This window comes from Leiobunum rupestre, chromosome 11 (genome assembly GCF_980474605.1).
Source record: "Leiobunum rupestre chromosome 11, qqLeiRupe1.1.hap1, whole genome shotgun sequence".
Classification (NCBI taxonomy): Eukaryota; Metazoa; Arthropoda; class Arachnida; order Opiliones; family Sclerosomatidae; genus Leiobunum; species Leiobunum rupestre.
Genome location: NC_143394.1, coordinates 31,773,506 through 31,786,844, shown reverse-complemented (window position 1 = coordinate 31,786,844; position 13,339 = coordinate 31,773,506). Strand labels below are relative to the sequence as shown.

At 37.5% G+C, this 13,339-nt stretch overlaps 1 protein-coding gene across 1 annotated transcript; it reads left to right on the top strand.

Annotated features, from left to right (window-relative positions):
- The first annotated feature begins 1,864 nt into the window (after window positions 1–1,864).
- Window positions 1,865–9,269, top strand: LOC149922269 (uncharacterized). Its single transcript, XM_090162982.1, has 3 exons — window positions 1,865–2,284; window positions 3,773–4,066; window positions 8,744–9,269. Exons 1-3 carry the CDS (start codon window positions 2,031–2,033, stop codon window positions 9,087–9,089), a joined length of 894 nt encoding a protein of 297 aa, XP_090019108.1. The 5' UTR covers window positions 1,865–2,030; the 3' UTR covers window positions 9,090–9,269.
- Window positions 9,270–13,339: the final 4,070 nt, after the last annotated feature.

The following is a 13,339-nucleotide window of genomic DNA, read 5'->3' as shown; positions in this document are numbered from 1 at the left end:
ATTTATTTATCCAGCCTTTTAAAGTGTTTACTTCGTATTAGTGGTATATATTATATATATTTTCCTAATTCTTAGTTAATTTTAGTTTATCTATAGAGAGCCAACAGTCTTATCATTGAACGGTCGATAACAGAGATTCAATTTTCTCGTGCGCGAATTTTGAGCCCCGAAAAACTGAACTTGTCAATTTCTTGAGGAGTGACAGCGTGGACAGCTTGACCAACGGATCAGACTGTTTTTGAATAGAATATCGATAATGAGCATCACTAAATCTGTCAGAGCTGTCAAGTAAGTTGTCAGACCTGTCAAGTAAGTTGTCAGAGATGTCAAGCAAGTTGGTAGGGATGTCAAGCAAGTTGTCAGGGATGTCAAGCAAGTTGTCAGGGATGTCAAGCAAGTTGTCAGAGATGTCAAGTAAATTGTCAGAGATGCCAAGCAAGTTGTTAAATATGTTAATAAGTTGTTACTCGTCAAAAAAATAAGTACAGGATGAGAGGGGTGGAAATTCGCTGTCTTATCGGTCATTAATTAACGAAAATGTTCAATTTAAAATGAATACTTTTAAATATAAGTTATCAATGAGTAAAACAACATTATACATGTATACATAAAAAGTTACGAAATCATATGAATGAGATGTAGTTAATACGCATTATATAAAGTAACTCATTTAAAATTATTAATCAATAAAATTTCATTCCGTGCGCTTAAGTATTTTCAAAAATGATATTTAGAAGTAGTTTAGATAATTTTGTATTTGTGAATCTTGTCATAATTAATATTTTAGTTTGGGCCAATAGATGGCGCTATCAAAAAACCAATTGGTAGAACTAAATGAAAATATAAAATTTGCCAGTTCCAAGTTCTCACTCGCATAAATCGATTCTTGATGCCTACGACAATTACAAACAGTTCGCGATTTAACTACATTTAAATTAGAGTTGTAGCATTTAGGATAATATTAGTCTAGTTTCATATGTACATCAAATATTATTTTAGAATAGAACAACCATTATTTTTATTAGTTATGAAATAACTTCAACTGAAAATTTTGTCTACAAGGTTTTTGGGTAATTTTCTCAGAAACTACAATCTAGAATTCTTTATTTAAATTGGCGTTTTTCAACTATTTACGTGAATTTGACGGATTTAAAACAATACGTAAGTTAGTTGGTGTAATCCTTGAGCTAGTAAAAGTTAATTTTCCGCGAATTCAACAATTCCCGCATTGTTTCGGGATGGTTGCCCTTGGCCTTTCTCGCGTTAAAAGCGTTTAATATTCCACTTTATTCTGGCTTTAAAACCGGAAGGTCTCAGCAACTTTCAAGGCAAAAATCTCGTTTTCTACACGAAAATATAAACAAGAAATTGGAGAGGATAACCACTCAACGAACGTGTACGTGAGCGTGTAGAATTTCGTGATAAATTATTAGAACTTTCTCCGAGCTAGATGACTTGGCTTAGACTCTTGGCAAATATAATAAACGGAACACGGATAAAAGTAAAATTATTATTGTTTGAGTAGAGGGTTTGGATTTCATTTAACGGGGTATTTAAAAAGGCGCTCTTTTTTGATCGAAAAACCAGTTCTACAAGGTACCCAGCCAACGGAACTAATCACGCGTATAGAGACTTTTCTGGGTTTCGTTCAAAATGTTTTAATTCTTAAGAAGTCACTAATGGGCCAAAATCGTCTTATAAGCGTCCGCGTGTTTAATGAACGATATTCTATAACGGTTAAAAGAATTACCTTCAGCGCGTTTCATTTTTCTCTTTTGCCAATTAAATCAGGCTAACCTGATTTTGGTGAGTGTCAGCTCGCTATCTTAATATTTCTTTTAAAGAAAGTGTTGGCGCCCAGGGGCTGAATTTTTCTCGAAAAACCTTGGAGCTGCTGTTGTAAAAAGACCAAACTCGATCAAACTAACTTTCATTGCCGCGCGCTCCAGTCCGACACTTTCACACAGTCCGGCCTCGTCTCGCGCCCGCACGACGGATTATACGTAATCTCCCTACACGGATATTGGAAAATGACTCGATTTGGATTGGGAGTCTTGTTGGTGCTATGCTACGGATGTCTGGTCTCGGCCCAAGACGACAGAAGGGCCCCAGAGCCGTCATCCGCGGATTCGGGGTCAAGCGCCTCTTCCGAGGCTCAGAATTTAGTCACCATCGTTGATTTGAGTCACGAACTCCACGAAGATGGACCCAAGCATCCTTTTCTGGAGCGCGGTTTTATGAGGAATGTTTCCTATATGGATATTGAGGATGGAGAAAATTCCAGGTAATTATCATATTATCTTTATTACTCCTTCCGCGTTGAGTTTGCAAGTTCTCTCCCCGTTGGTTTAAGGGGTTTTCCCCCAAGCTCTTCCGTTTCCCCTTAAATAAAAACTTGTTGAGGTTAACGCTAATAGTTAGTGTAGGCTTAGACCAAGAAACACAGGGACGTCTCGCTCATAGCATACCCAACGCTTTATTTTTCGGCGGGTCTTTGTTGCGGCTGCGGTAGGGAGAGGGGGGTTAGGTGATACAGATAGTCAATAGGCGCCATCCAGGAGAGATAAAAATAACGTTTTTTAAAGAACTTGAAAAAAATAATCAGCTAAGAGTGACATATTTTTAAATTATTTTATATTTTTTTAATATTTTAGGGGCATAAATATTAAAAAACATACCAGAAATTTCGTTTTTTGGAGCCATGCTGTTGCAGGCCACGTGACTCAAATAGCCAATAAATAGGAAATAGGCAGCCGCAACGAAGCTTTGGGCGCGAAATATCTACCGTGCGACGTCCCTGTGTTTCTTGGTCTACGGTGTAGGGAGCTGTTGGCTCGCGTGGCTTGCAGGGCTTGCCACCACCCTCCTACGCGTTGCAATCCGGCCACCTGAATTAATGGCTTTAAAAGTCGCTCGATGACTTAGGCCTAAGGTGGTGCCTTGGGTATTAGCCTAGCTGATTATTATTATTATTCTTTTGATATACATCGCCTTATATTCCATAACTGTGTCAAATAGTCGAAATAATGACTGAAAGCTATGTGACGTTCAATTGACGTCATACACAAATCGATAAGCTCCTCTAGCGATAAAAATAGGCAACTTTCTGCGCGCACTCACTATGAGGACAAAGCTAAGAGCTCGTATTAGGCCAAATTAATTAATTAGAAGTCCACCAAAAATATATGCTCAGTCTAGAAATGGCTTTCAGTAAAAACGTTTAGTGAGTGTAAGGTATAAAACTGACCACACTTATGTGTATAGTAATTATAAACTTATGACAGTATTTATAGAATAACATCGTACTACCTTTAAAATATTGTTGCAACTCTAATGAGATTTTTATAATTTAAAATTTCTAAAATAACCGAAATTTATATGATTAAATTATCAAATTTAATATTAATAATAATAATAAAACTGGTACTACTTTACTAACATACTTCCATTTATTTAAATTAGAGCAAAATTTGAACTTTTATCGCGGTAAATACTGCCTTTAAACAAATTCAGAAGATTGAGGCTACACCCTTATTTCCCAATTTCTTATAAAATGTTATTATGTCAAAAAAGCTACTCTCTTGTTGTTTGAACTCGGTGAATTGATTTTCGGATTTGGGTTAAAAGCGTAAGACGTAAATATTTCGTTAGGTACATTCTTCGACAAATATTAACGCGCATGGAAAAATTTATAATTTTCGAAATTGCGCAACACTATGTGGGTTGAATAGAAAAGAAAAAGATTTTGACAAAAACCGTTTTAACTTGGTAGATTCAAAACCGAGAATCTTTGCATGCCCTCCCATTTCGGAACTCACGTGGACGCTCCTTGCCACTATCGCGGGACATGGTGCGTCACAGACATCCCGCTGGAAAGATTGGTCCTGGTACCAGCGTCCGTCATCGACATTAGAAGCAAAGTCTTCCGTAACGACACCATCGAAGCAGATACTCAACTAACCATCGAAGATATCGAGGACTGGGAAGCGCTTCACGGGCAAATTCCAGGACAAAGCGTAGTTCTGGCCTTGACCGGTTGGGGGCGCTACTGGAACGATCCAGAAAGGTAAAATTACTTTTATTTCTTTGACAGGAAATACTAAGAAAATTAAGTGTTCTAACGCCTTAATGATAACTTTTTAAACCTTCCTCATTTACTTTTGATTGTAAATGATTTATTAAATTTAATCTATCGTTTTCATAAACGTTCAAGGATATTTGATAAAAACTATCTAACCTTGCTACTCAAAAAATATAATAGGAATTATTTTCTTAAAAAATTTGTTGCAAGGTTACTGTGGTTGAATAAGTGATAATTTAGTCTGTTTCCCGATAGACTACGCCGGCGATATAAAACATGTAATAGTATAGACGTAGCTATATTGCGCATAGACTGTTTACCTTACACGTTCCTTTTACACGGCTTCTAGAGCAGGCTTAACTTCTCGATTATATATGTACAAGTCACCTAAGACCACACTTAAACGACAAAAAATAACGGCGCCATTTCATATCAACTGGCAGTTATTGCACCTGTTGATTCCTACAGTCATACTACAGGCTAGATTTAACATTTATGAAACTATTGGCTACACTAGTGTTACACTTTCGGTTAGTGCTGCGCGAAAACAAAATGGCGGCTTTCAAAACGATTGTTTAATTGCTTTCAAAAGTGTTTCCCATTTTTAACCTATTAATCTTGGCAGTTAGTGAACCATAAAAGGAAAATAAATTAGTTAGCTTTCATTTAGGGGCAGTTTTCGTTACTTACTTTTAACAGAGCTTATAGACACAAATCAAATTTAAGCCTTGGCGATAATTACATTGAAATTTGGAGTGAAGAATCACTATTCGTGTTAGTGGCGTATAAGAAGGGTCGGAAATACTGCAAGAAATCCATAAATCCGACGTTAAATCTCGAAATACGGCAAGAAATCCAGAAATCCGACGTTAAATCTAGAAATACTGCAAGAAATCCAGAAATCCGACGTTAAATCTCGAAATACGGCAAGAAATCCAGAAATCCGACGTTAAATCTCGAAATACGGCAAGAAATCCAGAAATCCGACGTTAAATCTAGAAATACTGCAAGAAATCCAGAAATCCGACGGTAAATCTCGAAGTACGGCAATAAATCCAGAAATCCGACGTTAAATCTCGAAATACGGCAAGAAATCCAGAAATCCGACGTTAAATCTCGAAATACGGCAAGAAATCCAGAAATCCGACGTTAAATCTAGAAATACTGCAAGAAATCCAGAAATCCGACGTTAAATCTAGAAATACGGCAAGAAATCCAGAAATCCGACGTTAAATCTAGAAATACTGCAAGAAATCCAGAAATCCGACGTTAAATCTAGAAATACGGCAAGAAATCCAGAAATCCGACGTTAAATCTCGAAATACGGCAAGAAATCCAGAAATCCGACGTTAAATCTAGAAATACGGCAAGAAATCCAGAAATCCGACGTTAAATCTCGAAATACGGCAAGAAATCCAGAAATCCGACGTTAAATCTCGAAATACGGCAATAAATCCAGAAATCCGACGTTAAATCTCGAAATACGGCAAGAAATCCAGAAATCCGACGTTAAATCTCGAAATACGGCAAGAAATCCAGAAATCCGACGTTAAATCTAGAAATACTGCAAGAAATCCAGAAATCCGACGTTAAATCTAGAAATACTGCAAGAAATCCAGAAATCCGACGTTAAATCTAGAAATACTGCAAGAAATCCAGAAATCCGACGTTAAATCTCGAAATACGGCAAGAAATCCAGAAATCCGACGTTAAATCTCGAAATACGGCAAGAAATCCAGAAATCCGACGTTAAATCTCGAAATACGGCAAGAAATCCAGAAATCCGACGTTAAATCTCGAAATCCCACGAGATATCGAGAAATCCAACGAGTAATTGCAAAATCCGATGATAAATCCCAAAATCCACCAGATTTCAAAAATCCCGTACACATTTTTTGTGAATGTCCGACTATACCAGAATAACCCCAGGAAATCAGGACTCCGCTTTTAGCTTGGAGGAGGGAAGTATTCTGGAGTGGAAAGGTCGGGCGCCACCTGCGGCTTTGTAAAATTCCCATCATGCACTTTTTGGTCGGACGTCATCAAGCCAGAATGATGGCAGATAAAGCTGACGTCCGACCAAAAACCGGGGTAGTCTGGGTAATTCTAACAGCAATAGGCGGGAAAGGACGTTCTTATTACCGCTATAGGATTTTCCTCTCCAGAATACTTCTCTTCGCCAAGCTTTTAGATACACTGATTAGCACGCTTGTAGTCAATAGTTTTATCAGAAGTGTATAATATTCTTACTTAGAGAAGTATCTGTCGATGCCCTAAAATCGAATCGGGTACTACTTTCGTAAACTCGAGGCATTTTTCAACGGATAAGAATTTACAGCCAGACTAATTAAAAAAAACTAGCGCCTATCAACCCTAGCTTTCTTTAAGCCTAGCGCCGCCGATTCAACGCCGCCGTCGCCGATATTTTCTCTGGCGCCGAACCGCCGCCGCCGAGTCATTTACTTTTCGGCGTGCCTCTGACGCCGCCGACGATAAATTTTGTTCCCGCCGCCGATATTTTCCTACATAACATTTTTTTCTTTTAAAGACATTTTGTAATTTTTTATTTTAAATTTCAAGGGGGGGGGTACATTTCCAACCCCCTTCACGCCGCCGCCGCCGAAAAAAAATTAACGCCGATGAGAATTTTCCGGTTGTTTTTCGCCAAACGCCGCCGCTAGGCTCTACCTTTTGTCAGAAATATGAAGTTCGTTGATCCATATGAAGAATTTCGGTTTATTTCTTCACGTAACAATTTTAATTTTAGGAGAGCGTTTGATTTTAGCGAATCGGACTGAAACAATCCACTAAACTATCGTTTGATCGAATTGGTGAAATAACTAGTGAAACAGAGTCTATTTAAAACCGAGAAATATAGCTTTATTTTTGAGGACTTTTATTTTCTATAAGGTGAACGCTTTGGCGTCCGAAAAGCCAACATTTGCTTAGTTTTCTCCGATTTACAGTGGTTATTTTTCATTGAATGCCAGAACAAAGAATATAAAGCTTTATATTCTTTAAACCCCGCTCGTTCGCTTAACACGTGAAAAGGAGCATCCGCGAACAATGCGGGGGTCCCCGGTCTCATCTAGCAGCCATTACAAGGGCTTGTCGAAATCGACAACGTGTACGAATACATCATTAACGACAGAAAAATAAGTTTAAAAATACAAAATACTTTTTAAGAAAACCTTTTACTTTTATCTTTTTAACATTTAGTTTTGAAACTTTTATTTCTTATTTTTAACATCCCACATAGTTTTAACAGTTTCTTAACACCATACTCCCTTTAAAGGGAATATAACCTGCAAAGCAATCTTTATGGAAGACCCCTTCAATTTTTCAAATTTCCCTGTACAGTGGCGCCAAACATTTTTAGAGCGAAAGGCAAGAGCGGCCAGAGCTGCAAGCTTTGGTGTTCCGCACCAAATACCTGAGGTTATATTCCCTTTAACGATGAAAAATGTAAAAAAATAAACAGGCTAGGTTTATTTATTTATGAATTAATTAAGTCTGGTCTATGTATAGATGTAGAAAATGAGTATCCGGTGTTTTTCACCCAGCTCTAGTTTTCTTATTACTTATTATTTAGAAATATGGACTATAGTTTTTCTTCTCAAACAAATTTTGAAAAATTTGTGAGAGCTTTGTTTAACTACTAACTGTATACAGTGAAATAACAATATATAAATGTAGAATTTATTATATAATATATTTATTTTTAAATATACTTTCTTAGCTAAATTAAAAAAATCAACCTTCCGGTTTTGAAAATACCAAACCCGAGGAGGAAATGGATTTTTTTGCCCGTCGCGGTTTGTCAAATAAGGCTGCACACACTTGAAGGCGCGAAATAATATCTCTAATACTTAATTATCGCCAGATACATATCCCTTAATATACAGGGTGTTTTTTTTTTGCCCGAAAAAGTGATTTTTTTCAAAACCTATGTTTTCTAGAATGTTGAAATTTGTACTGTATATTATACGTGGCGGGGGACACTTTCAACCAAAATTGCATCTAAATCGAAAAATATTTTCACGTTTCTTGAAAATTTAAATTTTAACCGCTAGGTGCTATAAGAAAATTGTCAATGAGAAAATTGTAGAGCGTCACCGAAAACGTACAAATAGCGTTGGCACGAAAAAAATAGACGTCTTTTTTACTGAAAAAATACGACTTGAAAAAGTGACAAGTTCGGCAAGCTAAAATAACGTTTTTTGAATTCCATTGGGAGAGTAGTGTAACTTTATGAAAGTCAGAAATTTGTTCAAAAAACGTGAAAATATTTTTCTATTTAGATGCAATTTTGGTAGAAAGTGTCCCCCGGCACATTTAATGTACAGTACAAATTTCAACTTTCTAGAAAACAGTCTTTGAAAAAAATCACTTTTTCGAGCAAAAAAAAACCACCCTGTATAGTCTAATGAGAGAAAACTGTCGCAAACTCATTTAACGCTTCGAGCTATCATTTTATAATTGTAAATGCCGCTATTAAATATCGTCAAGATTCAATCAGAAAATAGCCAACAGCAGCTGCTCCAGAAACGAACTGGTTTGTTAGGTCTCATTAGCTTCAAATACACGATCTTTACGGAGCGATGAAAGAAATGAATTAAAAAAAAATACCTTTGACAAAAATTGTAAACTTCTTTTTGGCAGGTTTCTGGGCGGAAACACCTTTGACACTCTTCACTTCCCAGGAGTGTCGCCCAAAGCAGCAGATTGGCTCGTCAAAAACCGACCCAGCGTGTACGGCGTTGGAGTGGACGTTTTGTCCGTCGACTACGGCCGCAGCAGGAAATTCCCCGCCCATAACATCTTGACCAAGGCTAACATGTACATTATGGAAAATGTGGCTAATATGAATCGACTTCCGGCAACGGGTGCTTTGATTAACGTGGCGGTCATCAAAATTGGACGCGAGGCCAGTGGTGGTCCCGCGAGGATCACGGCCACTTACTCCAACAGAGCCGCTCCTAGACCACGAGGATCACCATCTCAATAACTTCTAAATCATTAGAGGATATCTCCCAAAGGATGTTTGTTTTCCCTCGGAAAAACTACTTGGAGAAACTCGCGCAAAGTTTCTATTTTTAATACGCATTTGATGATCAAAGATGCCCCTTTTTCTTTTGAAAATCAATGAACCTACTTTATATTATAATGTAATATACCTTTTAATAAAACCCTTTTAACCACAACGTGGCGTGTTTGTGTCTTTTGGTCGGGAACTGGATTGGGGAAAGAGGAAAGTAGGTTGTCACCGGCTGCCGGGGACGTGTAGGAAAGCGGCGTTTATTCTCATTTGTCAGCTTTTATTTGTCGCGAAGTGCGAGCGGAAATAGAAATGCTTTCCGCGCTATCATTTTCGTGTTTGGTGGTCGCTGTAATCATTGGAATATCTTCTACGCACGTCGGATCGAAAGTTGAGAAATGCGGCAATGTCGTCGTCGATTTGAGTCATCCAATTGTCCGAGGCATCCCCCGAGGGCCAAAATTCAGAGATATTTGCAGAGAGAATATCACTTTTCAGTTAAAATCCTTTCAGAAAGTTGAAAACAATTCGTTAGTAATTTTTATTTTTATTGATAGTATAGCGCAACTATCGATTTTTTTTGTCGGTAAGCTGATGGGACGGTACCTTTCTGTTGGAAAAGAGACGGTTATTGCTAGCTAATTTACCTTTGCCAGCCACCCACCTGAATTAATGGCTTTAAAAGTCGCGTGATGCCTTGGGTATTTAGCCTAGCTGATTATTATATTTCGGTTTTCAAAAAATTGCTAATTATCGGGAAAGTGGTAACCAAATGCCATTCGTTTAAAATTATTCTAAGCTACTTTTAAATTTAATTTTGTTCAAATTATTACTTGAAAATGCACCTGATTTAAATATAAATGCAAAAATTAATCAATGAATAACTAACTAAATAAATTTATGATATTACTGGAGTTATTTAGAAATTTTCCCAGAAAATATATTTAAATTTTCAATATAAAACGAATTTCAATATCTGTGGAAACACTATGCATGTAATGGTTCGTTGTCTGCGACCCTTTATACTTCGGTTAAGTAAAAGCTGGTGAAATAGCAACTAGCAGTGTTCCGGGACATTTATTGTGGTAAATAGTGGAAAAAAGTATCATGGCAAATAATGATTTTTAGTGGCAAATTGACAAATAGTGGCAAATATTAGAAACTTTAAAAATATAATACATTTTTCAAAATAAATTCGGTAAAAGCAATTTTTGACTATTTCTGTATTTATCCAAAGCAGGGTTGCCAAGAATTGGACTATTTATTATATTTTTTTCGTAAATATATGAAATATTTTGCTATTTTTCTCAATTGTAAAACAATAAAATATTTTTGTGTAATATTAATTGCTAAAAGTTATAGCAATTACCATGTAATACAGATAAAAAAATAAAATATTTTTCCCATTGGCCACTATGTGCCATTATATGTAAAATTTGCCATTATTTATTCGAAAAAAGTGACATTTTAGGAACACTGGCAACTGGTCAGTTAACTATGTAGATTTTATTTTGTAAGTTAAATCGTTAGCCATCACTAAAACTAGGTACTGGCCAGATAGTATAATTAGACAGTGCAAGGCCGGCACTTTGGTACTACTAGGTATGATATCAGAAGTAAATGAACAAAGCTTTTTATACGTTGCAGTTTGCAAATTAACGTTTAATCTTCATTCCCTTTCAATGTTTCCCAAGCGTCAAATATGAAGATTTGAGTATCGCGACTCATTACGGGACCCATATGGATGTCACCTCAAATCGAGGTCTTGGTTGTCGTGATTGACGTCCTCCAGGGCCGGATTAACCCCAATATCTGCCCTAAGCAATTTAAGAATTTTTGTCCCCCCCCCATCATTAGTTAGTAGACGCCGGACTCCGGAAAACAAAATTCTTATTTGGAATCTTGGATAATACTAATACAGATGCATTTATATTTTATTTATATTTTACTCCGTAACTTAATTTTTTAACGTGTATGAGATACATTGTGTAGGATAAATTTTTATATTTTTTAAATTAAATTAAATTTTATGGTAAATCCGCCACTGAAATAAGGCAAAGCGTCTACAGCTGACATCGGCAATTCGCCAAAACGACTACCTCAGGGGAGAGTTTTCGTTTGGCCGACTTCTCATTTGGCCGACCACAAAATACACGTTACGCCGACTGTCCATTTGGCCGACTGCTCATTTGTCCGACTGAGAAATCGGACAAATGGGCAGTCGTCCAAATGGACAGTGCATTTGACCTACTGCTCGTTTGGCCGACTGCTCATTTGGCCGACTACTCATTTCGCCGACTACTCATTTCGCCGACTGCTCATTTGGCCGACTACTCATTTCGCCGACTACTCATTTCGCCGACTGCTCATTTGTCCGACTGCTCATTTGGCATTTGGACGATACTAGGTGCGTTTGGCTAGGTACTGTCCTCTAGGTCGCGTTTCAGAAGGCCCAGCTTGGTTATAAAGAACGGGGCTGAGGGGGCACCGGGCTGGGCCCCCAGCACTCGAGCGAAGTGACAGGTGACAAATCTGGCATGGGTAGCAGTACCCTACTACTGATGGTCGCACCTTTGACGCAAGCCACTCAACCCAGCAGAAGGTACAGCAATGGGCAGGCCAATTCCCACTTCGCTCACAGCAGTGGGATTAAGAGTGGATGCTGTAGGTAAGGAGTCAAACCCTTTGGAGAGAGCTCCTGAAGGGAAACGACGGGCACACAGCAGCCCAAGAAACCCGGCACACCTGGCACCGGAGATCCCGGTGGGACCCCAAAAGGTCGGGAAACAGGACCGCCATGCCGTCATGCGGAGGCCCACCGCCCCACAGCAGGCTACCCAATCCACCGAGGTGGCCAGTTTACACGGACCCTCTCCGTTAGCCAGAGCCGAAGCTCAGTATCCAGCCCAAACCTAATTGAAGTCTTGTAATTTTGTATGTTTTTCATGTCCATGTATGTTCAAATAAAGACGTAGTTTTGTAATTTTGTTTAGTTATGTAAGTTTTCAGTAAATTGTAAGTACCTATATCGTCTGTAATTAGCTAATGACTGTACTTGAAAAATTTGTTTTTAACACTGTTTTTCAAGTTTGGCGCATTGTTCTTATTCAAAAACTCACAAACAAAAACAATAAGAAAAATCAGAGTAAAATATAAAATAAATAAAATTTGTATAAATAAAACATACATAAATATTCGTAAATATGTATAATATATATAAGATATATTAAACCTAAACCGTAGTACCAATAATATATCAAAGGAAATAAATAAAACCATAGGAATCGCTAGAAAATGATAGGATTCATTTACCCCAAAACAGCAGTTTTACTATTTCTCGAGAACGTACTTGTGCTTAAATGAAAGCAGATTAAATTTCCTACAAACTATACGGGTCGTAGGACACGTCGTTGTAGCGATATTTGGCTCGAAACATGGACGATAGTTTAAAAAAACCTTTTTGGCAAAAATTTCCGGCGACATCTATTGAGCCAGAACGCAACTACACTAGGGCCGACACTCGCTTTAATTTAGCGGTAAACAGTAATTTAACTATTTGATCATTTTCTCGAGAACTAGTAGGCCTACAGGAAGTTACTTGTGCTTCAATGAAAGCTAATTAAAATTCCTACAAACTATGTTCTATAATAAGGGTCGTAGGACACGTCATTATGGCAAAAATGGCCTATTTTTGAAGAGCTGTATCTTAGACACTATTAGACTTACAGAGCTCGTTTTGTGCTCAAATTGTAGAACATGTACTCTAGTTTAAAACAATAATAGGGAATTATGCGCTAAAACGCAAAAGTTTGGAGCTATGAGGAAACAACGGAAAAAAGTCCGAAAAACTCGCGGTTTTTAGCGTACCCCAGAGTTAGCACAGAGGGAGACGCTATTTCGCCAATAATCATACTTATTTCATAACGTTACTTATGTTGCACTTGAAAGAAAATAGTTCGAGTGACATTCAATTTTAAGTTAAAAGGAACCACCTATGGACTGTAACACTCAATTTAAATGCTATGGAAACACTCAATTTATGTGCGGGGGTTCGTATACGCTGTCCAAAAAACCTTACTTTTAACCAATTATTGGTTAAATTTAGCCCCACTGCAGCTATTAAAAAATATAACTTTCATTAAATTTGGGCTTAATTTAAGGAACGTTATGTAGAGTTTTACACGAAAATGGAAAATCACGAAAAGGGGGGTCCCGTAAGA